This window comes from Thunnus thynnus, chromosome 1 (assembly GCF_963924715.1).
Source record: "Thunnus thynnus chromosome 1, fThuThy2.1, whole genome shotgun sequence".
NCBI lineage: Eukaryota > Metazoa > Chordata > Actinopteri > Scombriformes > Scombridae > Thunnus > Thunnus thynnus.
Window position 1 is genome coordinate 19952880 of NC_089517.1, and position 26596 is coordinate 19979475.

General features: G+C 41.1%; 1 protein-coding gene across 5 annotated transcripts in view; it reads right to left on the bottom strand.

Moving 5' to 3' along the window:
- The window catches only part of zfhx3b (zinc finger homeobox 3b), a 346552-nt gene that overhangs the window by 8198 nt on the left and 311758 nt on the right, over positions 1-26596 (bottom strand). For all 5 annotated transcript variants that reach the window (XM_067589268.1, XM_067589255.1, XM_067589264.1 and 2 more), the window contains 5 exons: positions 21047-21154; positions 11299-11435; positions 10543-10743; positions 6588-6711; positions 221-5743 (listed from right to left, as the gene is read on the bottom strand). In XM_067589268.1, the coding sequence (XP_067445369.1) occupies positions 221-5743; positions 6588-6711; positions 10543-10743; positions 11299-11435; positions 21047-21154 (6093 nt within the window). The remainder of the gene's footprint in view (positions 1-220; positions 5744-6587; positions 6712-10542; positions 10744-11298; positions 11436-21046; positions 21155-26596) is intronic.

Here is a 26596-nt window from a genome sequence, read left to right on the forward strand (position 1 = left end):
ACCATCTACTGAAGGTAATACACTGATTATGGATAACTACCTCATACAACCCTACTTCAAAAAGTATGAACTAACCCTTTAATTACAATATATAATTACAGTATGTTTACTGTAATAAAGGCTGATAATTGTGTAGATTAGTTACAATTTAGTTGAAAAGCCCATCTGAAACTCGAGTTTTAGCTGTATATCAGTGAATGAATACCAAATGATGACATACCTGAATTAGATGAGTTAAAGCTGGAAAGAGAGGGGCTGCCAACCCCTGGCAAAAGGACAGGTGGGATGCCTTGCAGATTTGGATAGGCTGACTGGAGATTCAGCGCCTGCATTGCAGGATTATCAAACATCCCCTGCTGCTGCATGGCCTGCTGCTGTGCCAGTCCTAAAACTTCATTGGCCTTCTTAATGCGGTCCATCTCTTGCTGGGCCATAAGTTGGCGGACAGTGGCTGGGTCAAAGTATTCTTTTTCCTTATCGATCTGGCTGCCAATGGTTTCCTTCACCTTAGAGATGTGTTGCTGGGAGAAAATGTGATCACGAACAGAGAGGCGAGCACTGTACTTGACACCACACAAAGTGCATTCGGTCTTCGGCCCCTCGTAGGACGTCTGATTTATTCCAAAGTGCTTGGCCATGTTGAGCTTTGCCTTTTTCTCCTTGGCACGGGCATTTTGAAACCACACCTGAACCACTCTCTTTGGAAGTCCAATGTCGTTGCCAAGTACCTCACACTCCAGCATAGTGGGAGTCCTGTAGTCGTTAAAACAGGATTTCAACACTTTCAGCTGGAGGTTAGTCATCTGGGTTCGGAAGCGCTTTTGGCCAGGACGATCTCCGCTGTCAATGCTCCTGCTACCTGAAGCTCCAGGACTTGGTGAGCAGGGGTCAGCCAGACTGGATGTCTCACTGTGGTCAATTATATTTTCATTTTCATAGTCCTTCGCATAATAGCTTGTTGCAGGGCTTACCAGCCCTGAGGACATCTGGTCATCATTTTCAAGGATGGGGACAGTGCCCCCAGACTTAGACAGGTAATCACCACTACTTTGGCTGTGCTTCGCATCAGCACTGTCATTATCCACATTGGCCTCATCACCTGTGGTTGTGTCTGTGATGGCTGTATTCACAGAAGAGCAGTCGTCATTATCAAGTTTGCTTGGATCAAAGCTGAGGTTCACAGAGGACATAGCTGCACTCTCAAAATCTTCCATTCCCTCAACTTTAATGGATGAAGGGCTCAGTAGAGCCCTGGGAGACAAATCCATGCCTCTATTCACTGGTGACATGGAAGAGCTTTGTCCATCACTGTTTGTAGGGGCCAGTTGGGAGTAGCTTGATGTATCTAGAACATCCATTTTTATTTGCATCCCCTCCGGTTCAGGTAACATACCAGTGAGAGTTAAATTATAGCCAGCACGTTTGGCTTCATGCCAGTGACGAGAGCGAATGTGTGCCTCAAGGGCAGTTTTTGCTTTAAAAAGAGCTCTACAAAATGGGCATCTACGATGAGCTTGAGCTGGCCCTACTGCTCTAAACTGGCCTTTTCTCTCTCTAGCTCTTGTGTTTTGGAACCAGACTTGCACTACTCTCTTTTTTAATCCTACCTCATGAGCAATGTGGTCAAGCATTTTACGTGTAGGATTTGAATCTAATAAATACTTCTGATAAAGGATCTCTAATTGCTCAGGTGTGATGGTGGTTCTAAGCCTCTTGTCTCTCTGTGGCTCCTCTCCGCTATTTGTGCTGTCATTCTCTCCTGGGCTAGTGCCAGCTTTCTCCTCCAACTTCCTCTTCAGGGAGTTCATGGTGGAGGTGGGAGTGGACGGAGAGGTGGCAGAACTGCTGGGAATCTGTGGCATTGCCCCAGAGAGTAACTGACTTGCCAGGAGAGGATTGCTGGGATCAAATAGCATGAAAGGCATGTCAATTGGACGGTCAAGAAATTGAGGGTGGATGAATTGATTTTGCACAGAGAGGAAGTGTAATTGCTGGTGTTCCTGCCAGTGCTCAAAAGAGGGGAAGCCAATCTTGCACTGCTCACACTGGTATGGGATCATCTGCTGTGCCTGTTGTGTAGCAGAGGTCAGGTGTGCATTGAGGCTCATGTGGGAGCTTTGAGATGGGGCCTGGCTTGTCTGAGAGGCTGAGGGACCACACTGCTGTTGTTGCTGAGAGAAGGAAGGAGATGAATGTTTGATGGGCTTGGAGATTGTTTGAATCTTCTCTTCTCTCTGAGGTTTATGGTGTTGTGCCTCAGATTGGGGTTGATGCACAATTTCCTGCTTAATAGAGGTTTGGTTTTCTCGTGGATCAGCAGAAATTTCTGGTAGCTGCTTGGGCTTCTCATCATAGAGGTTTGAGGTGGTTGCTGGTGATGCCTCCTCTTTTTCATTGGCTGGGAGGTGTGAGAATGCTGAAGTGGAGGGTGGAAGTGGGCAAAGACTTGAAGAGGAGGGCATTGGGGTGTGACAGGAAGACCCAGAGGGAGTATAACATTCATTTGAAAGATCCAGTGAATCCTCATTTTGGCTGTCATACTGTCCATCCTCGTCTTCATCTTTGTAACACAGCTTCTTTTGATGTTTTATTAGATCAAATATACGCTGGAAAACCAGACTGCATTTTTTGCACTGGTAGTTCAGATTTGAGGTACGGATATAGCGGTCATTTGACAATTCTCGCCTTTCACCTTCTTTTCCCCCTTCACCCTGGTTTTCATAATTCTTCCTTGCCTTCTGACGAGCATTTTGGAACCACACAACAATAACACGAGTGGGGAGGCTCAGAAGGTTGGAGAGCTGTTCAAATTCATCATCTTTAGGATAAGCATTGGCATCAAAGAAGTCTTGTAGCACTCTTAGCTGGTAGTCAGTAAACCTAGTTCTGGATGATCTCTTGCTTCCATAAAAATCTTGTTTCTGAGGTTCAGGGGAAGGAGGTTTAGAGTCAATTTTGGTGTCTTCTAGGGTTGTTGTTGGTGGGTTATTGAAATTGTATGGTGAGTCTTTGTTGCGCTGTCGCTCTTTGAAAAGAGTGTTCCTGAACCAGTGCTTTATGACTTTTTGCTGCAGCCCTGACTTGTCTGCCATCTCTTTAATCTGTTCCTCATTTGGTGAATTGTTGATATCAAAGTACTGTCGCAGGACCCTCAGCTGGTCATCAGTGATGCGTGTCCGTGGCCTCTTATTCTGCTGCTGTAGCATGGCTGGTGTGAGCTGTTGTTGATAGAGCTGAGCCAGGTCTGAGGCCAGGCTTGGCTCAACAGACGGCAACTGGGGAGGCAGCTGAGTGGGCAAGGACTGGAGAGACATGGGCTGCATCATGAGTGGCGAAAAGAGGGGCAAATCCATTGGCATGGGAATTTGTGCCATTGGAACTGGTGGCTGTGGAGTAGATACAGTTGGAGGTGTGAGTGAGGCAGCAGAGACAGGAATATTTGGTGTGGGAGCTCTTTGGGGTGGAGGAGGAGGAGGTGGGGGCGGAGGAGGAGGCGGTGGAGGAGCCACAGCAGCCTCTGGTGTAGGGGGCCTCAGTGGATAGAGTTTATCATAATGCTCTCTGTATTCCTTGGCAAATCTCTCAAGGGATCGAAATGGAAAAAAGGCCTGGTGGATATGCTCCTGGTGACTCTTTAGAATCAGTATGTTTGAAAACAGCTTGCCACAGGCTTCACATTCCAGTTTCTCTAATCCCTCAATGGGGTCCACCACTCTTGTTATCCCACCTGGACCACTTGATCCTGTAGGTCCAGCTGTCTTTTTCTGAGCTTTCTGTTTATTTTCATTGTACTGAATCACTAACTCAAACCCAAAATTTTCCAGCAGGGCTTTGGTTGCATTTCCACGAGCATCTGAAGCAATCCTTGGTGGAGGTAAGCCAGTATCGTGGTTTATATTTATTGAAATATGCTGGATGTCCTTCTTTTCTTTTGGCTTGATGTCTGTAGAATCTTTGTTAACATATTCCTCATTTTTTTCAGTTGTGTCCTTCTCTCTTTGTATTTCTCTGTCTTTCTCATTCTGAGAGGATTGATGCTTCTTTTTTTCAACCTGCTGGAGGAGAGATGCACTCTGCTGCAACAATGCCATCTGCCCCTGAGCCTGTGAGTGAGACTGCTGCTGTTGCTGCTGCTGTTGTTGCTGCTGTTGTTGTTGATGTTGCTGTTGAAGGTGGTGATGCATCAGTTGCTGCTGCAAGCAGCTCTGCTGGGCCTGCTGGGCTGAGTTTTTTAGATCTTCCAGCAGTGAGGAGGTGGATCCTGCTAGACCAAGTGCTGAGTTACTGATGCTGATCTCTGGGTTCAACTGAAATTCTGCTCCAGGGATGTAGAAAGGAAATAGCAACTGCTGCTGTTGCAGGGGGAGAAGTGCATCTGTTGTCATTGGGAAGTGCTGCAGAAGTGCTGGGTTGAATAGCTGTGATTGTAAAAGAGCAGCTTGCTGTTGGAGCTCTTGCTGAAGTTGGGCTTGGGCTTGGGCTTGAGCCTGTGCCAATTGCTGTTGTTGTTGAAGCTGCTGTTGTTGCCCTCTAGCAGACAGCATGTCTGTAAATTTAGACTTTTTTACTTCATGGTTCTCAGATGGTGAGGAATGGCAGCTCACTGAAGAATTCCCCAGGCTTTCGATGCTATGGGTCTGGCTCATGTGGTTTCCTCCAAGAATATTCTGAGCTGTTTGAGACCCAGAAGAACTGTGGTTGGTAGAGCTAGTAGTTGAGTTGCTGGCTGGGCTTGGACTCGATGTTGAAGTGCTGATGCTGGACCCTCCACCACTTGTACCAGTAGCACTTGCAGAGCTAGTGATCCCTCCTGCGGCTTCAAGTTTGGCTGCCCTAGCTTTGGTCTGATGTAGAACAGAGCGCATGTGAATCTCCAAAGTAGAACTCTGGCTATATGCCACGTTACAAGTGCTGCACTTGAATGGCTTGTTGTCAGGGCTGCTGGTAGGCTCAGGCTGACCAGTAGTTGACTCCTGAAGAGCCCTCTTAACCTTGTGCAGGTGGGAGACAGAGTTATAGTGAACCAGAAGAATGTTCTTCTGTGTAAAAGACTCTTTGCATACAGTGCACTTGAAAGGACGAGATGGATCCAAGAACTTCTCCATAGTAAAGTTGGGGCCCTTTCTAAATGGCAAAGCACGTTTAGGTTCAGATCCAGAATCTTCCTGCAGTGAGCCAGAGTCACTACCTGTTGGGCTTTGTTTTTCCTCTGGGTCACTCTCATCTCCCTCTTTGTCATCTTCTCCCAGACTTCCATGCTCCTCACTGAGGGATGGATCACCCATGACCATAATGTCACCATTCATCAATAAGCCACCGTACAGCTGCTGGATATCAGCTTCACTCAGCTCCAGGTGGCTGGTTTCCAAATGTTTCTTCAAGGCCTGTAGTGTTCTGAAGCTTCGCTGGCAGAGGCAGCACATGGTGGCTGCTCTGATCACATGGTACTGTGAATGGAGCTGTAGTTTCTCCACAGTCTTGAAGGCCAAGCTGCATTGGTTACAACGGTACTTGTAGACATGGCGATCTGAAACAGGCAACTGGGGCCTTTTGTTGTGAACTTCATTGAAGTGCATCTGGAGGGAGTTGGAGGACTTGAACACTTGGTTGCAGCCCTTCTTCCAGCACAGGAATCCTGTGGAATCATCCCTCTCCGTTTGTTGATCTTCAAGAGGTGACTTGCGAGCTTCAGCCATTTCTGTAGGGAGTGACACCCCCTTCTCTGGGTCAGCATCTGATACATCTGTGAAAAAATAAACCAAAAGAAGAGAGCAATTCATCAGGTGCCTGCATTTGCAAAGTTTAATATTTTCCACAGTAATATCTATGAGGACATTAAAGCACTCATTGTGTTAACATGAAAAAGCAATGACTAACTATAAGGCCTGTGAATACCAACCATTATTCATATTGTCTTGTTGTGAACGAATGCTTTAGCATGGAGAAGTACATTGGGCCTCATGCAAGAAGCATTCGTACAGACAGATTTGTTCTTAAAATGCACATATGAGTGGTTTAAGAACATTTGTGGCATTCATCAGTTTTCTGCAGTGCAGTGTTTTTACTCTTTGGGAACTTTTGTGAATGAAACTTGCCCACAAACAAAGCAGAATATGGAGCCTTATATGGCAATTTTAGGGGCTTAGATTATGCTCACATCTCACGAACGCGCACCTCCTCATGAACAGGTGGCATTCATCAGAACAAATATAAGACAAAAATAAGAAAACATTCAATCATGAGGCCCACTGTCTATGAAAAATGTAATGAAACCATTACCAACACAATGCTTTTGTAAAACTAAAATGACCAACAATACCTGAATAATGATTCTTTACTTAAAGTATAAGTAAAAACTAAGTGACTTCACATTGCACCAGTGTGTGCTTGCATAGTTATAAAGTAATACATTCAACCATGATGACCCAATGATAATATGCTCATGACAGAACACATAAGTGAAATTACTGTAATTTATTTATTTATATACTTTCTAACTTCCAAGAACATTTTAGAAGAATTTTATATATGAAAAAAGAGACCTACTCTAAATAACTCCCAAATTTCTAACACAGTCAGATACTGACCAACTTGCTTCTTTGTATCTTCAGAGTTCGAGTTGGCTGTGGCATGAGGGGTGTTCTGGGACTCTCTGTCTGGACCAGGTACTGGTATGAACATGCTTGCTGGCAGTACATCAGTTGCTGTCACCTGGAAAAACAAAACACAAAGTAATTCTAGTATTAATCATCTCTTTGTATTTTACCAGCAAGGGGTAAGACAGATCAATACTGACTATTACATTTTTACATTGCACTGAGGATAACTGACACCAAACACAAAAAAATTAAGAGATACCAATGAGTCAATACTGAGATCCTCATACACTTGAATGTTACTGTTTTCATATTAATCACTGAGTAACTGTCTGTGTACACATGAATACACACAGTCACAACCATTCTTTTTACTTTGTTTGTCATTTACAAAATGTAAAGTCTCACAAGCCTGTACTTTGTCACGTGCCTTTTTAAAAATGTTCTTGAAGAAACAACTACTGTATTAGGTAAAAGTAGAAAAACTGCATCCAGCCATCTTACAATTAAAAGCTTGCTTCTGAATTCACAGTAGAACAGTTGTGTCAGTTTAATAAAAAATGATTCCATTTAAGAAGACTTGAAAATTAGACTGTTTATTCCTTTATAAAAAACAATAGAATCAAAAGAAAAACAATTTCATTGTTGATAAAAAGGTGGGCATTTTAAATTAGAAAAAAATGTTTTTTCCACCTACTTTTCTAATTGGAACATTTCAAAGACGAGTAAGTATTGATTGAAAAAGTACAGAGAGAAACCCAGGTTCTGCCCGCTCTCAAAAGGTTGAAGTCAATCATGTGTGAAAGACAGCAACCTCTGTTTATTCCTGCTGCTTTCACCCAACTGTCTTCCTATTTCTCCCTCTGATACCCTCATTTCACCCCCAAAACCTGATAATTCATCAAAATCATTCATTAACAGATACCTATTTAACAATAATCATCAGCTGAAACTGGAAGAGGTTGGAAGATGAGGTCCTGTCTTTTTCACCTTCCTTCAATTAACTTCACAAACAGAGTAATCAGCTTCGCCCTACATGCTGCATTTCAATTCACACTACCCACATCCCTCCTCTTTTCCCTTCTGTTTCGCTGCTGAACCTCAATTTTAAGACGCTTGAACCTCAATTTTAAGACGCTCGTCACACTTCAGTCTTAACCTAAAGACTTATTGTGGTTATCCTGGTAGTTCTCTTAAGTAATATCAAATAAAGGTGTCTCAAATGAGAGAAACAAAAGGGAAAAACAATCTTAAAGAATGCATCCTGGTGGGCCTGCAGTCTCAGTCACTTCCACTTTTAGTGTGATGTCCCTGGTTCAATTCTGGATGGGGACCTTTGTCACATGTCTTTATTCTGTTTCTCCCCATGCATTCTTCCCATTACTCCTGTCACTCAACACTCTAAATTCTCTAATTAAGGGAAAAAATGCCATAAAAAATAGTCTTAAAAAGCAGAGAGGCACAGCTGAGGATATTTTAGCATGTCATATAGCATACAGGCTAAATCCAAATGGAGCAGAATCATTCGTAAGCAAGAGAGGTTTCAAGGTTTATCATAACAGTTAACTCTTCCCATCACTAAGACCAACACTATGATTAGTGTGGCCACAAATTCATCAAAACACATCCAGTATTTTTCTTCTGTGTTTTTGTTACATCTCTCCTACTCTTTAAAATTAAAAGTAGAGAATTAATGCAACCAACATGAAAAGTCATAAAACACAAAAAATTGATGATTTACATTACAAAGTGGACTGTTTCTAGACAACTGCTTCATTAGCCGATTAGAGGAAAGAGCAGAGTATCCCAAGGTCACTTTTAATTTGGACCGCCTAATTGGCAAACATAGTTCAAAATGGCTATCATCCAGCCAGACCCAGAATTAATGAAGCACAATTATTTTCATTACCCCTATCTTACACAGACAGAAAATGAAAATGAAACATAGGGGGAGAGAGGGAGGACTTGAGGATATATACAGTATGTTAATATATATATATATATATATATATATATATATATATATATATATATATATATATATACAGTACTATACATATGTACTGTGTTTGAGACAAAGAGGCAAGAGAGACATGGGGTGGGAACGAAAGGAGGGAGGAGGGAGTGCAAAGACGATAGGTGGATGAAGGGTGGGAGAGTGAACGCATCATTATGCATGCTTGGCAAGAAATAAAAGTCACCTATTTCAGAATTAATTATGCTCCTCTCCTTAGACATGTGGAAAGGAAAAGGACCTTTCCATCTGCATTCACCAGTTATAAAAAGGTGCTGGCTTTAATGTGTGTTATATTACTGCTGTTCTGTCACGGTCCTCTTGTAGTGGTTCAGTACATTACTACCTCTATAAAAGAAATAAATATTGCCGTCTACCATACTAATGTGCTTGCCATTTACTTTCTAGATGGGGGATGAAGATGGCCAGGCAGCAGACAGAGCAATGTTTTACTCGGTGATTGTCCAGCAAGCTATTTAACTTCACAGGGTGGAACAGAACAAAGATTTGCTCAGTGATTTACAAGAAAACAGGGCAAATAAAATTTTATTTCCTCTTGATGAACATTAAAGGAAGCAAGGAGAGTATCCTATCTCAGTAGAAAAGGGTCCACCAGTGCACTGCAGCTGATATAAATCTAACTTCAGGACTTGAGAGTCAAAGACCACATGACTATGCTACAAACACTACAAATTGTATATCTTATTTTTTGTAGTGCAGCTGAGTATTGATATAATATTTTAAAATACAGTGTGTTTTCAACACAGTCTATGCATGTAATATTTATATGTGATTTGATTTTGGCTAAATCAGTAGTCAGTAGTGAATAATAACATTTCTATTGCCTCCACTTGAATTTCTTAAAGAGGGGAAACTGTTTCTTGTTTGTTGTTTTGGAAATTAAATTTTCATTCATCTCTGTCATAATTATTTTAACATATTCATAATAAAAGGCTTTGTTTTGACTAGCACACAGGTGATCATAGACATTGTAAGAATGTCAACTGAATGTGAACTGGGAGCTAAGAGACCTCCTTATCTTGAAATCATTAAAAAAAATTTCAAAAACAGATTATGAGTTCCCCTCCCCCAAAAGACTGAGACGAGGGCTGAAAAAAGGCTCTGATGAAAGGCGCATTAAGACAATGAAAAAGAACAGAAAAAATATGCATCTTAACAAGGCCCAATCATTTCCAATGAGCCAATGGGGTTGCCTGCAGCCATTTCACAATTAACAGCATTCTTTGTGTTTGATAAAGGAATAAATGATGGCAATTTAGAGGAAGGAAGACAGGAATAACAATTGTTCGCACAGCAAGGCAGCCACTCCAGGGTGAGGGATTGAATAAGAGAGAGTGACTCATCTTCTTGGCATTGCTGAATCCTTACAGTGGTCCTTGACCTGACCCACTGCCTGCAATCTGGCTGGCTGTAATGTGTATAAGTAGCAATATGTTGGGCCTATAAAACTCAGCACAGCGCGGACTGGTTGTGGTCTCCTTGCCTCTAACACAAAATATAAATGATTGTGGAGATAATGACGGACACAAAATGGGACAGAGTAGACAGACAAATTGGAATAAGAACTTACATTGGCGCTACGTATACAACAAAGCTTACCCAGGTGACAAGGCCATCCATTTGTTAATCTCTTGTGCTTTTCTCTTCTGCATTCCCTGATATATATAAACTTAAGATAATGTATTACTGTAAGTACTTATGCATTATATTTGCTATGGCACTGGATGACCAGAATAAACAATATGTACTTGCCATGCCAAGCTAATACATGTCAATTTAACAAAACAAGAGACAACTTCACATTACCTAGGTAAGGAAAAAGATTCAAAAGCATTGTTGGCTGAAAAATGAAAAAAAAAAAAAAAACTGAAAACTTTTCCAACGACAAAATACACACAGAACAAGACTTACTGTGGCGATAAGCTTATCAACGCAGTCAGGCGCTACACTGTGCAGGTGTGTGAGGTGGAACTGCAGATGGATCTTGTTGTTGAGCATGTCCTGGCATAATGGGCAGCGTAACATGGGCTGGACAGAGTGCTGTGTCATCACGTGCATTCTGAGACGATTCAGGTCAGTGTTGGTGAACTTGCAGTAGGGGCACTGGTACATCTGGTTGAAAGTAGATACAGGAACAGAGAAACAGAGAAAGAATGGGAAAAAACAGATCCACAGAGGGTTAATAGGGTGAAATGGCTTTGTGAGAGAAGAGGAGCTGTAGATCAGGGAGAAGAGTGGGGCACCCTTCCCTCAAGCAGGCAGATTCCTCTGATCACAGACAAGTGTGTAATACTGAGCACCACTGAGTCTTGGCACCCACTTCAAAGTGCTCTCATCTGTCAAATACTATATTGATTTTCCACCTTATACACAATTAGCAGTGCAACTGCAGCAGAAAGGCTAAAATAATTCTGAGTAGATTTGAAAAAAACCCTGCATAGTATAAAAAGGGTCAGTGGGATAACTAACTAAAAATTATTAATAGTACATTTTTACATTTCTTCTTTTAATTGATGTGTAAGTTTTAGGCTTATAATGAGGTCTTGGTAATTGAGGATGAGTTAACCATCCGAATCCCTAATTCAAAGAGTTTGAGAAACAGAGTTTTATGAATATCTGAATGCATCAATGGTAACAAAATTCTGTGGTTTGTACAGTAACACTCACCTGCTCTGCAGCCCTCTTTTCAGATGTCCTGGGACGCTTTGAGGAGAGCGGGCTCTCAGAGGTCTCTGAGCGTGAAGAGGGCCTTTTGGAAGGGATCGGGGAATCTGACTGGTGCCGTTCCAAGTGGCAGGACACTTCTGAACATACACATATTCACGCAGACACACATGCACACAAACAGGGAGGGATAAAGGGAGAAGAGCAGGCATGTCAAGACAAGGTGAGGACTTGGCAGCCTGGGAACAGGTCAATCAATAACTGTGGATAAAGGGCTTTGGACTGTCTTTCTTAAATGTGATATAACTGCATTTAATGGGAATTGGGAAGAAAAGGTGTTGTAATACAACTCTTGTTTCCTCATATAAAAATACCACACACTTTTTACTCTTCTTCTCATGCTGCTGCAGAAGGACCCACAGCCAACATGCTCTGATAGGCTGTCCCTTTCAATGTTGGGTTGTCAGGGTAACATACAACACCATAAATAGCTAATACAAATATTAATTTACCACAGGGTGCAGCTTTAGGTTTCACACCACCACATATTTTCAGTCCACATGAGTTTCTAAACTTGAGACATGGTACACAAACATCTTGCGACCTCATCATACAGTATGGATGGTGAGAGATCCACAGTCTAAATCTCTGCTTTAAACATGACTTGTTTCTGTAATCACTTTTAGTCAGATAGTCTTTACCTGTTATATATTTAACGGGTATTTCAATGTTTTTAGTCAGTTAATGCACAGTATTTTCTTGTATTTTCTACAGTCTATAGCGCTAGAATGTTGTTTGTTTGAAAGTGGTCCTGATGTTGTGATACAAGTATATTACAAAGGAAATATATCACACCAAATTTAACACAAAGGTCTTCAACCAAGTCTTTTTACATTTTACTGTACAAGCTATATACAAGAAGGTAATTGTCTACACACAATACACATAGAATTGTCTACAAGGATTCCTGAGGACGATGGAGACCAGCTTAGGAAGAAGATAAAATTCAGATTTTGGATCTATAACCAATAGTCATTGGTTAGTTCCTTGTTAAAATTGTATTCATTAAACTAAGGGAATCAGGCCATTTTAAAAGGATCAAGAAAAGAATATTTTTGTCAAGCAGTGACTACAGTTTGACACTGCTTCAGAAATCCCTTTGCTCTTTGTTTCCACAAGCAAGTGAATGCCAGTGAAATTATCTGTTTCACTGGTATTTCTGTAACCAGTTAAGCCTTCTCCAACCTCTTTTTAAACCTCTGTGCAAAACTCAATGCTTCCTTGAATGTTGGTAGCATACAACTACAAGCTTTCATTTTACTCAAAGATTTTCAAGACATTAAAACATGCCATTGGGACTTGAAGTGTTTTGCTAGCTCACAACCCTGATCATATGGCTAACCTTTTTAATGCATACAAAGCCAATATTAACAAAATAGAAAGTCTTTTCCTTTCCATGACTGCGGAGCAAGGCCTCACACAAGAGCCCCTGCAAACCACTTTAAAACTACTCCACTTTATAAAGAAAGAGAGAAAGAGAAACTAGAGGTGGCACACAGAGAGGCATCACAGTTGAGCACTCAGTTAAGCTCGGGCTCGAGCGGAGCTAAATCCACATGGAGCCTGCATGGGGGAGCTGCAACGCTTTGTCACCTGTGTAAAGAATTCACTGTGAAACTTAAGGAGGTATCTTGCTAACCCCTAACAAGCCCATAAAGAGTTAAATTTTGCCTGATTTGTACAGTCCTGGAAGGGCAAATTGAGAACAGAGGGCATTGGTAGGGGAGGGGTGGTTTGGCGGGGGGTCAGGTTAAGCGGGGCTGACCACGCTCCTGCTCCAGACATTAAAATGTCAGCTCCAATCAGGACGAGGGCAGTTGAGCTGATTACCCAGTGGGGGACCTGGCTTTGGACAGAGCAGCCTGCGAGATCTCCCAGAGACACCGGGATCAGTCAGGGAGGCCCTATTAGGGTCCAGTCACAGTCAATCCTATTAAACACATCCGCCAATAAACAAAGGGAATGTTAAACAAAAGGAACCTCCCATTCCCTGACATTAACCTCTCAGTCATGGCACTGTCCTCGCCAATTCCTCCTCCTCCTCAACTCTACTTCAGTCCACTCCTACTTCCCCTTAACTCATCTCTCAGGGAAAACAAGGGCAGTCTTGTGTGGACACTTTCACATTTTAACAATTTGGTTGATCTTTTGATTTCTATTCTAAATAGGAAAATCATGACAATATATACGTACTCTTAAGTTTGGGGATTCTAATTCAGTTTGATAATTATAATACCTATTCCTTTAAAACTCATTGCTCTTTCAGTTTTTCCATTGCATTGCACATCATAGTTGCATCTCTGCACCTTGGCCTTTCCTCACTCCATCAGCTGCTTAATAACACTACAGTATACAAAGCAAACTATAGTCCTCAAAGATAGAAGGTAAGACAAAAAATAGGTCTCTTAGTCTTGGGACAAGAAGAAGAAGAGCAGAAGAACCAAACAGAGCTCCACATCCAACACTGTGAAAAATTAATATCAGGCTGTTAAAATAGTATAACAGCTAATATAACTTACATATATGAAAATGACATTAACGACTTTTGTAACTGAGGGAGGGATACGGTGTAAAAAATAAATTTTAAGACTATTTTAATGTGTGCATAAGAGCAGGTAACACAGGGAATGTGCCATAGCTGTGAAATGCATACATACAGTACAGGAAGTAAGCATGAATTAAGTAGACACAAGTATCCTCTCAGCCTCATGATTAAGAGGATAAACATAATTGATTACAAGTATATGCCACTTCCACAATTACTCAATTAGCACCAGAGAGGTGAAACAAGTGGCTGTTTATGCTAAGGGACTGGAGAGCTGCAGAGAAGGGCCCAAACAGGCAGTCTATCTCAGGGTGTATTTATGTGTGTGATAGAGAGAGAGATGGAGAGAGAAAGTGAAAGAGAGGGGGACAGATGAAGGACTTACTCAGATGCAGTCTCTTGTCACGGCCAATTAAGACTCCATAAATCTGATCAATCACTTTCTCTTAAGAATCCTACACCCCAACACCATCACCAGCACCATGACTAACATCCAACTACTGTATCCTGTTTGATGGGGTGATGGAAAAAAATGACCGAAACATTGTAAAACTGGGAATGAAATAGAGATAAAAACAGTTGGACACTGGTATCTGAGCATAGGTGTGCACATGTGAGACAAGCGGATCTATGATATGAACAAGTGATCAGAACCAATGACCACAACATTGGGTCCTGATGGAGAAGGATATAGGACTTTTCCAAGAGCACACATGCTTTCAAGAAAGAACAGAAAAGGACCGTCATGGGTGAGATATACTTCAAATGTGAAAAATAGAGGTGCACTTTGGTTTTAACTGTCTAAGGTTACTTCAGTACATTTACAGTACAGTATAAACATACAGTATATTTCTGTATATAAACCTACGTGGTTGGTTAAATTAAAGTTACAATCTTGAAGATCTCCGTTTCGTTCACTTTGGCAGCAATTATAAGCAGTAATTGCAGGTGTGTTTTTGGACTTCACTTCCCAGAGATCCAAACAGTGTCGCCTGTGTGACGTCAGTAACCATTTACTCACAACGCTAGCAGAGACCGAAAAAAACAGTATGCTGCTTCACACACAAGTGAGTTGAAGAGCAAGTCTGTTGCGTTAGCTCTCCCTACCCTCTCTGGTGGACCAACCACTGCTGGGTGATGAAAAACACGTCACTAACTGTGAGCTGCTTGTGATTTTTCCTGGGAATGTCGCCACCGACACTGCAAATGCAAGGGCTTTCATCAGTGGCCATAGGCTCAATCATCATTGTGTTACCTTATTTGGCAATAGATAGTGACTTAACAGACATTTATTTAAATGGAAATCTTCAAGATTATTACTTTAACAATTTGTGACCCATTCAGAAGTCTGTTACCCTGACCTATTCTGCCTGGTCATTAGACACAGGGCCCCCATCCACACCAAACCTCTTCTGACAGATACACAGGGTGGGCTTTTGTTTGAAAGCATAAGGCAGAGCAGGAGTGAAGAAAAAAAACCTAAGAGTCAATTTGGTGATTATTAATTCATGCCCCTTTTCCGTAAACCAGAGGCTTTTGTGCTGTCGAGTCCCGTAAGTGAATTGGACTTTGGCACCTTGTCTCACCTCCCATAGCTGGACTGTATTATTCAAGCAGCAAAGGGGCTGTCAGCACACTGCACCGGTCTCTGGAGCAATCACAGCCTTGTTGTGCTTTCAAGGGGGGAAAAAAGATGCCTGCTGGACAGAGTGACTGACACAGCACAGACTGAATTAACCACAACAGGTCATCTGACATTGAAATCTCCAGTGCAATCACAGCTGCCATCAATCTGCTTTGTCCTTGGTTTGTCTCCATATTCTAAAAACGTACAGCTAACTAGTTACAGTAAACAATATCTAAGGAAGTGGAAGATGTTTAAAATATTGAAACGTTTTTGGAGGGGAATTCCCCGCAAACTGACTGACTGACATGGGGTCCTCATCATCTCCGGAACCTCTGCCCCCTCATTACCACAGTTCCTGTCTCAACCGTGGCAGCTTTAGGCCTCCGGTTGTAAAAAATGTAACATATCATCCAGTCTGTCCACGCCAACTAGGCTGCATAACTTCACTGTCACTTTGCACAGAACAGCCACATTCTGCCATTCACCTTAACTTTAAGCTAACTCAAGGACCATCAATGGTACACTTTTTTAAAAGTGTATCTTCTGATACCCCAACTCCCTTAACTCCCCTTTCGCCTTCACACTGCAGAGGGCTTTCGATGCCCCTCTTCTCCTTGCAGTGTTGAAAATCCTCACCTCTATTCCCTCAGGAAGTTGGCCATTAATATGGAGATGATACAACTCCCTTAGTGCTACAAGTCATTCTCTTTTAATGCTATGCTAACAATACCTGAATATTGTCTTTTCTTTTTCCCATTTCTATCCAGGTTTTTAATCTACATTCTGTGTCACTGCCCAGAGCAATAAAGGGCAGTGTTCCATTTCATCTTATATTTCATAGGTAATTATTCTACATTCATTTAAAAAATAAAACTATTATTGAAGCTATATATGAAATCATTTCCTATTATTTAGAACATCCAGTTCTTCTATTATTGATCAAAAGACTTAACTGTATATAGTATAAATAGGAGTGAAATAATGACAGCAAGTTTTATGCATGGTTGCAAGAAAGGCAAATTCAAGATGAAGAAATTGAGAGGAGATATTAATTAGCAGAAGCGTTTTTAATCTTCAGGCCACTGAACAACAAGATGATATGGCATTCACCTTTACAGGACACTAAAGAGACACAGCACTGGTGCTTGGCCATTAGACACCCGGTGGTAAAACTCATAAACACTAAGCTTTCAGGGAGTTGGCTCACAAACAAGGACAATTTATGGCCTATTATCTTCAAAGACAAAAGGAATTATAATGTGAGGGATGACAAGCACTCACAAGGACGTGATATGAATTTGCAAACATTTTTTGTTGCTCTGTCTCCTGATTTCTCACACTACTTATGGCTTAAAAGCAATAACAAATCACCACTGCACCGAATGTCTCCTAGTTTATATTAACAATAACAGAAACTTGAATAATTTGATTGTAACTAACCATAAGCATACAACTCGAACTTCAACCACAGCTTATATTAAATCTACATATCTACTCTGTTATACAGAGAACAATCCATAACATTTTGTGCGCCTGTTTTTGAATGAGCAACAGCAGAAGACTAATGGCAAAACACAGAGCACAATTTAAAAAAAAGAGCACAAGCTGCAATGCTGCTATGCTGCATCTAGGGGATGCTAATCATCATGTTCATTATACAGACTAAATGCAACATCTACAGTACAGTACACAACACATCTGCTTCTCCCACACACAGCACACCTGGATGTGCACATGTGCATGCTGAAACACATAAACAGGTGTTTGTGTGCTGTCAAAAGCACTCACAAGTACACACATATTGTAGAAATGTGTAAGTACAGAATTGCTCTGTCTGCACTGAAACAGTTTTCACAGTGTCAACATGTAACTGTAATAGTAACAGTAAAAATATCCACAAATAGACACATCCACAAATTAGCCTGTTAAATACAGATGTGTTAAATGACAAATACTGTGTATAAGGTTAAATTCGCTTTAGTTAAATATTAAAAATGCATTAAAATCTATTTATTAGTATGTTCTTATGAAACTGTCTGATCTCTATACTATAGACACAGATGAACCAAGCGCAAAAATATTTTTTCTCCTCCCTTGCTCCAGCTCCCATAAATTGAATGTAAGGAACGAGGTATGAAAAGAATTATTTATTAAGCTCAATTTATGAGGACTACCAACCTTGCAGCCTCAGAGTGGAGAGACTACCATCTCCCTCCATGCAGTAGGCCCCCAACTTTCAATACAACCTTTCCCATACATTTATGTTAAATATGTCAAATCACATTGTGTCCAAGTCTTCAGGTGTATTAACAATTCCCCTCCCTCTTTCTGCTCCCCTTACCTTTCTATCTCCCCTACACTTGCAACCCTCTTTCCTTTCTCCTTGCTGCTTCCCCATACATTCAGCTGCTGCATATATATACCACCTGCTTTAATGAAGGTAAGGATCTCGATCCTACACAGAAGCTCTTCCCTTTTTCCAGTGCTGTCTCAGCTAGGTGGAGAAGGTGTGAGGAGAGAGGCTCATGGCTATCCATTTATACCTTTTTCATAGCAAGCATTAAAAATGACCCTTTGAATTACTAATCATGCAAGATGATTAAATTGCATCCCCTGCCTATACGAACATAATTACCCCAATACATTAAGGTTTTAGTATTTCACTTATAAATAGTGTTTTACTGTCAAATTTGTATTTCCACCTCTTAGTATTTATATATGTATGATAATATTGTATAATCAAAAAAGTTGCACCACATATTGCCTGAAGTGTTGGGAACATGTGACATTTACATATGTCTGAATGCCTGTACATGTGCATATATGTGTTATCTTTGAGATAAATAAAAAAACACCAGAATAATGAAGGCATCTTTCAAGAAATGACATGCAGAATACATATGCATTTTACAAAGGCTTCTGATGTACCTCTAAATGATTTTAATGAATACTGAGGAGCTGTGGAACAAGAAAGAGAAAATAAGATTGACAGTGGCTTTAAAAAGGAGGAAGCCTTTTCTCTGTGTTCGCTAATGCTGTCTGTCTGACAGTGACTGTCATTTGTAAAGGAACAATTGTGCTCTGTTCCAACAGCTACATGACAACGATGAGAAGAAATACTTCAGTAGTCCTAATGATGGACCTTAGAAACAGCTCAGCCTCAGACAGTGGGAGACTGAGCACCTTTCAGATAAATAACAGGTTGGCCAGGACGCTCATACACCATATTCTAACACACACACACACACCATCTGTGTGCCTACTGTGCAAACATCTTCAGACAATCATCAGCCCAAACAAGTGCTCCTCTGTTTACCAAATGCATTGTGAGGTCTTCCTTGCTTTTTTCCCTACAAGATAGATTTTCTGCACTTGCTTTGAATGGGCATTGTATTCATCAATCACAAAAAAAGTTTAAAGTACAAACAGGGACCCTTCCATTAAACTACAGCTGTCTACCTTTCGCTGACAACACAGCCTTGAACCCCAACTTACCCACCTACCTTTTCACTGACATCAAACAGAACCTCAGACCTGGTTCCCTAATGCACATGCTATTTTTAACTAAGCGTTTCTAATAAGCTGCTGGGAAGCTGTAAATTTTTCATATGCAAGCATATATTTCCTTTGTGAAAACACAGAAACACACTTATTTGGTGATTAGCGACTGACAGAGGGGAGGAAAGGAACTGAATATGCTTGTATCAAATTGCATGGCTTTCAAAAAGGAGGAATCCTAATGCGAGGAGTCGTCTTCCTGTGCACCACAGGTATGAGTGAATTATTAATCGGCCAGCTCATTTTAATGCTTTTTAAAGTGCTTTATTTTGATGTGCTAAAACATACTTTTAGCCATATTCAGTCAGGCATGCATATCATTATTTCTTCCATCAAAGAAGAGTGTCGCCCTTTCAAAGAGCACAAACAACTCAGCCTCATTTAAAATAGAAGTTCGAATATCAAAGACATTTTACAAAGGCTGGGCTTCAAACACTGTGATGAAGTTTTTTTTTTGCTGCACTTTATAAAAAACTTAGGTATGCAAAAGGTCTGAATTGTTTTCCAGCTTTTAACCTGACTAGTGTAAATCAAAACATCCTGCAGTAACACAAGAAGTTAGACAAGTGAGAAACATCTATCCAGGCATGTTACTGTTCAGTGTCATCATTATCAGAAATCTCTTCTATTGAATAAGAGATGTCTTAACTGCCAGCATTGTTTTTCTTACACAGACGTACAATGTAAGTTGTGCATAAAAAAGGGAAATGAAACTATATTTCATTTACGCTGACATTTTATGACTTTGAAAACAATCAGTGAGCAGCATTATATGTAATTAGATCCCAGTGATGCACATACTTTGCACACATGGGACAAAATCCAAAGTTTTAGGCTCCTGCTTCAAAGTTGTGTCCAATTGTTTCTGAGACTATGTGTCATTCATATGGAACACATCAAGCAGGCCAGAACAGCTTGAAAGGTGACGACCATACAGTGCTTGTGTTAAAAAGGAAGACGTTAACATCACCAACACAAAAGCTGTTCTTGATCAAGTATTTTTTCCAGCTACAGCACTACCAACAATAATACCACATCTCTTCAGTTCTCTCATCTCTTATTGTAACTGGTAGTTCTGTTAAAACAATGTAAGACAGACAGACTTCAATCATACCAAACATCAATCGAAGTTTAGGACTTGGTATTTAAAATGCTCAGTTTTTACCATGTAGTGCAGTGATTCTCATTATTGTTCCCACAACAGAAAATAAAAATCCACAGATGCATGTGATGTGAACTTAATGGTTGTCAATGTATCCATGCTGAACCACTCAAACTAGAGACATTCTCCCCTAATTTGAAAACTAATTTTAGATCATAACCTAGAGGGCTTTCTAAAATGTTCACAAAAGGTTTTTAGGAGATGCAGCCTGCTGCTGACCACAGATTCTTGAGGCCAAAAGCTCCTCCCCTTATCCTATGCCCAACCCCTTCATTGGAGTCACCACCTACAACTGTCAATACAGAGCACTGCAGATAAAACCATCCTGATCTGATAACATTAAACACAGGTAAGTGCTGTCTGTGCTCCTGTGTGTGTGTGTGTTTGCGTGTGTGTGTGTGTGTGCAGTAAAAGTTGAGGAGGGGGCAGTGCTATCACATGTGTGTACACACATGGCTCAGCTGGAATTACACATACAGGCCCCTCTCTTCACATCACCTATTGAGTAAAGACAAAACATGGGTCACATGTCACCTGAACATATAACCTAAATTGACAGTTTAGCCTAACTGTATCTGATGGGATTTAATGCCTGGAAAAGCAGCCTCTGAAAACTAGAATTGGATTTAGGGAGTTCTGCGAAAGAGTGAAAGTAAAAAAAAGTCTCTCAATATTTTGTTTAAATATGTTTAATTAAATTAGACAAAAGGCCTAATGTGCAGCACTATTCAGGTGCAGGTCCAGATGTTTCCTGTGAACAGTGCTCCCTAAATGTGTGTGGTGTAAATATTGGCCTTACCTGTCCCTTTGGTGAGCTCCTTCTCCCCCCCACTTTCTCTGTCTTTGGTTTGGTCCTCCTGGTCTGTGGTGGTCTCACTAGCAGCCTCCACATCCTCGCTCAGCTCTCCTGAAGGGGGAGGGAGGATGGGATATGTAAATCACCACGCCATCAGAATTGGTGGAAGCACTTAAAGGGACGGCAGCGTTTTTTTCTATAGGAGCTTGCAACAATTACATTTGCTGACACACAGTTGCAAGGCTAGCAGACAAAGAGGGCAGAATCTGCTTTCTGCTTTCTGTCCTGTGCTGTCCGATCACCAATTTGAAATGTATTTTGACAAGGATTATAAAATCAGAGTCAAATTATATAGGAGGGACGAATTATTATTATTATTATTATTAGTAGTAGTAGTAGTAGTAGTAGTATTAGTATTAGTATTAGTAGTAGTAGTATTAGTAGTAGTAGTAGTAGTAGTAGTATTATATTTATATTCAAATATGGGTTCAATTCATTATTATTTACCATGTACTGAAGAGCATGACAAAAAATATGGTTTCCTCTGTTTAATGTGTGCACATGTGGTCTGAAGTAGGCAGATGGAAAAATAATTCTGTGAGCAGTATCCTTCAAGAGAGAGACCTTATACTAGACAAGACCTCATTCTGTTTCTCACACACATACACACACACACACACACTAACACACACACACACACTTATGTCCCCTGCTGCAATCTGCTAGGTTACTTACCAATACAAGCCTCATTTCACTTCTTCTATCCTACTATTGCAAAAAAAAAAAAAAAAAAATCATAAATATTTAAAACTTTCAGAGCCACAATTCATTTTATTTTTATGCCAAGTCAAAGGCAGAAATCCCCTGTAACCACCTTAAAAGCCTCAGCTCGATATATCAGGCCATTTAGCAGCATCGAAGTCCAAACAATGGATATCCGATAATGCCATTTGTAAGTAACACACAGAGGAAAAGATAGCAAAAACAGATAATAAAAAGGGCATCAATCTTGTTTATTTCCCTCCAGTGCCCCCTGAACATCCCCTTTGCCTGTTACTTTTGTTTAAAAGTAGTGGGACTTGCATGCAATAGCATTGATTTGACAACAGTAAACTAGGCCACAGTCAATAGGCCCGATCAGTTATTACACAAGTCAGCTAATTCTCATCAAAAGTACTTAAATGCTCTTTTGAAAATGCTTTCATGCTCAGGTCTCTACTCTGTGAGCTATTGATATATTGACAATGCTACAACAGCTACTGAAATATCCTGTTCAAGTATTCAGCCCTGCAGTCATCACACATCCAATCTTAGCTCACCACATGACTACCCACAGCCAAAACCACTTTTATGATGTTACATTATCCCCAACACTCACTGTTTATCCCATCAGTTATGAAACATTGCATACACTCCATACAAAGTTGACATTGTGTTCTCAAACTGCGGTATGTGTCATTATCATGGATATACTTTGAACACTCTTACATTTCTGAGACCACGTGACTATTCTCTCAAACCCTTACAATTCTTACTCACAAACAGAATATTCACAAACATCACGATTTTTCTGCTGAATAGGTAAATTTAGACACCTTATGCAAATAAGTCATGTTTATAAATGAAAAAAAAAAATACATTAAAGGAAATTACTGTTTTTTGATTTGACATTTCATTATCTGCTGTGTGAGAGAAAGAAAATTGACTGTCTGTTTTTCTCAGTAGCTTAAACGAAATAGGTTGAAGATTTCAGAATTTCTACAACATATACTTTTAAGACACATAATTTTGTTGATTGAGTGTACACTATAGCAACAAAATCATAACAAGTGTTTATTACCATGACAATCATTGTATTATTATAGACACAACTGCATGTTTATACATTTGGGGTTAAAAATCAAAGTAAATGGAAACACTGATGTATTACTAGCAAGACCTAAGCAATAGCTTCCATTTCCTGCTTGCTGATACAAATGCTGTAGGAAACATCTTTCTGAGCAGAGTGACTGGTGTATGGATTGTGTTGTTACACATTACTGCTAAAAGCCGATCCTGTGATCCAATGATCCTGTGTTTAAATAAAAGTATTTAAAAGGGCTGACTTGCTCCTAGTAAAAAGCATATTTAAGTGTTCCTTGGATCCCATACACATGAATACAGTTTATTCTTTTATTTTTAACTATGTTTCTATTATGTTTCCAAGGCAACATCTCCATCCAGTGCTGCCCATCCCATGCTGGTAAGGCAGATCTTAAACATTCCCACAAAAACCAGAGATATATTGCAGAGTCCCAAAATCCCATCTAACTCCTGCCTGCATAAATCTCTACAACTCTGCACGAATTAGGATACTGTACAGCTGCATAGGTGCTCAGATTACAAAATAATCCCCAGGTAAATTTCTTCACCTTTAAAAACGGGGCAAGGTGTCATTTCTTAGTTATGTGACACTTGTAGTGAGACTAATTCCCCACCTACACATTAATACACACTTTGTGCTCAACACACGACACATTTTTATGCTTAAATATTACTGTGATAGGCAGCCAACATTCTAATGCTATTCAGCTTCACTGTGCCAACCCCCAACTTCCTGTACGCATACTGTACATGCTCACATGTGCAATATTTTTTTCTTCCTCGCATTTTCAATACTTCTTTATTTAGATGTTTAATCAACATGTATGACACTTTCAGCACACACAACACCGTCCATAATTTATGCAGAAATGCAGACATTTAATTCCAGGAGCAGTGTTACATCTTTAAGTGGCAAATGGCTTTGCCTATTCCTCATCTCATCTCCAATGGTATTACAGAATGATTAAAGCCGGGCCGACCATAATTAATGAAAGGTCATGAGTGGCCTAAGAGTAGGATGCAAATGGAAGAGACACTAAAATTGTAGCCATAGATTAACTCTGAAAATAGATGAGGAGAAACACTCAAAGCTATGGCAGCAGGCCATTTCTAACCCAAATCTCAGAGATGTAAAGGACAATAGCCTGAAGGTTGTCTTCTAATTAATTGTCTTCATTAACCATCCTAATACAATGATATGAAACAGTTCCATTAATCTAATCATGCAAGCTGAATAAGCCCATAGCCGACACAGAGATTACACTCATCTGTTCTGAGCATATAAATATCAGCTTTGCTCTGCCAGTCACTCAGTAGGGACAGTCCATGGGCTCTCTGTTCTAGCATCTCCCAGACATACACACACACACACACACACACACACACACGTGCACAGACGTACGTATGCACACACTCACACACCATCTAGACGCTTAGCAGTCTTCCCCTCTCGTATTTTGCCAGTGAGTGCAGAGGCTTAATCAGGCCCATAGGTGTCACTCTATACAAGCTAGGAGAGAGCAACTTGCTCACACACATTAATGAGGTGCGGGGGAAGGGGCCAAGCAGCAACAGAGAGAAACACGCGGGGTTGGGGGGGAAAAAGGGAAGAAATATGTGGAGATGACAAAAGCAGATGCTATGCAAGAGGCGTCCGGTGAAGATGAGACACTGAAAACAGCAAGATTACCTTCAGATGAGAGAGAGCAGCCTTCCTTTCCCCTGAAGAGCAGTGATTACACTAATGCTAATCAGACTGACAAGCACAAACGGCCTAATAAATAATTGATGGTAACCACTGCACTTTCCAGTATTCCTTCCCAGACTGTAGAGAAGAGCAGCAGCAAGTAATAATAGTCACTCTAGATATCTTTCACTAGGTCAGGCTCCTCCTCCATCCTCGGCCTCGGCAGAATACACTGCTATGATGATAACTGCCTCCATTAAAGTACAGAATTCCAGTCCTACCTGAGAAGGGCTCCAGTGTTCCTCAAACAGTAGTGACAGTCTGCACTTTTTGTTGAGTATACAGTATCTCAGTCAACAGCACTGTCTTGTCTATCTCTCTTGGCTTTCGTAAGTCCTGGGGAACCAGTGCAGGGGCTGAGCTGAGCTTCTCCCTCTCCCCGGCTCTCGAGTACTGGGAGCGAGGGTTGAGCTCCGTTTCTCTCTGGGCTCTTGTGCGGAGCTGTGTGTCTAAGCTCTCATTACTCTCATTATGATTATTGAGGCTGTTGTTATCATTTTAACCAGGTGTCACAGGCCCGCACTGTAAATCAGAGGTGTGCTTCCCCCGCTTTATCCAGGGCCGGACAGCTTCCTTTTCTTTAGCGCTGCACTGTCGGATAAAAAGCAATCTTATTTCACACTTCACAGACTCTATCTTTCTCCCCTACTTCTTCTTTTAAAAATCCCCCTCTTGCTCCCCCCATCATCCCTTGCACCCCTTCCTTATATCAAAGTTGGCCTGACTCTGGACTAGAGGGTGCAAAATGAAAGTGACAGGAGGGTACCATGGGACAATGAGACACAGACCCATGCTGAGGGCTTTCATGCATTGTCCGCTCCTCATATCAGCACCTCTGCGCCCCATACGCAAGACCCCCCTTTTAAAGCACAACACACAGGAAAACACTCCCCCACCCCTCGTAACCCCCGTCCTGACACACACACTCTCAAGCTCCCTCCTTGCGTCCTCACAAGCTACCTCTCATAAAACCACAACAGAGCAAAACATGCCCGCAATCTAGTCAGAGACAAGAGGGGCTTTTGCTTATGAACAACCAATAAACCACAACATGTCATTATCAGTAACCATACTGACCACTGCACTGCAAAGCGTAAAACTGAATTAAAATGTGGACACATGTTATGTTGTGTAAAAAAAAAAAAAAAAAAGCATTTAAAATGACTTGATGAACATTCATACTGATATGTATGTTGATTATCCTGATGTATTCCAGCTGTATTCAATTATATGGACATCAATTTTGAATATGAGATACATTCAAAAATCCAAACAGTAATATTTAAAATGAATGAAAGTGTAGGAAAAAAAAACGTATCAAAATCAAAGCACACACACACACACACACACTCACACACACACACAAAGTAAAAGTGTGTCTGTCTCTGCACTCTCCTTTTCTCACTCATACTGTCACTCCCTCTCTCCCACACACTTTCACATTTTGAAAGGAAAGAAGAGTAAGCTACCTCAGCGCTGCTGGTCGGAGTTACGTGTTAGATTCCTGACCTGTCTATGGGGGGACACGCTGGCCTCTCCCTGCTGGCCCTGCTGTGACCTCAGGATCTAAATGTGAATGAATACTTTGTGTCTCCATGGGGCTGAGGGCAGGAGGGGAGAGGAGGAGGGGGAGTGGGGGGGTGCAGCGAAGGAGGAGGAGGAGGTGCAGAAGATGGAGGAGGGGTACGGGGTTAGGGCAGCTAATAACTAAAAAAACTTTAAACGGCAAGTTAATCACAAACAGCAGTGATAGCTCACACTGCCTTAGAACAATATCGCAGCAACCCCCCTCCTCCACCGCTCCACTGCTCTCCCGGTGGTGGCTGCTCATCAAACCAGCCCCATAGGTCTTCCACACAATACTTAATTTGATCCCCCATGCCTTTCAAAGTCACCGGTCATTTTAAAGGACGCTCAGTGTGTTCAGGTCACAAAAAGTCACA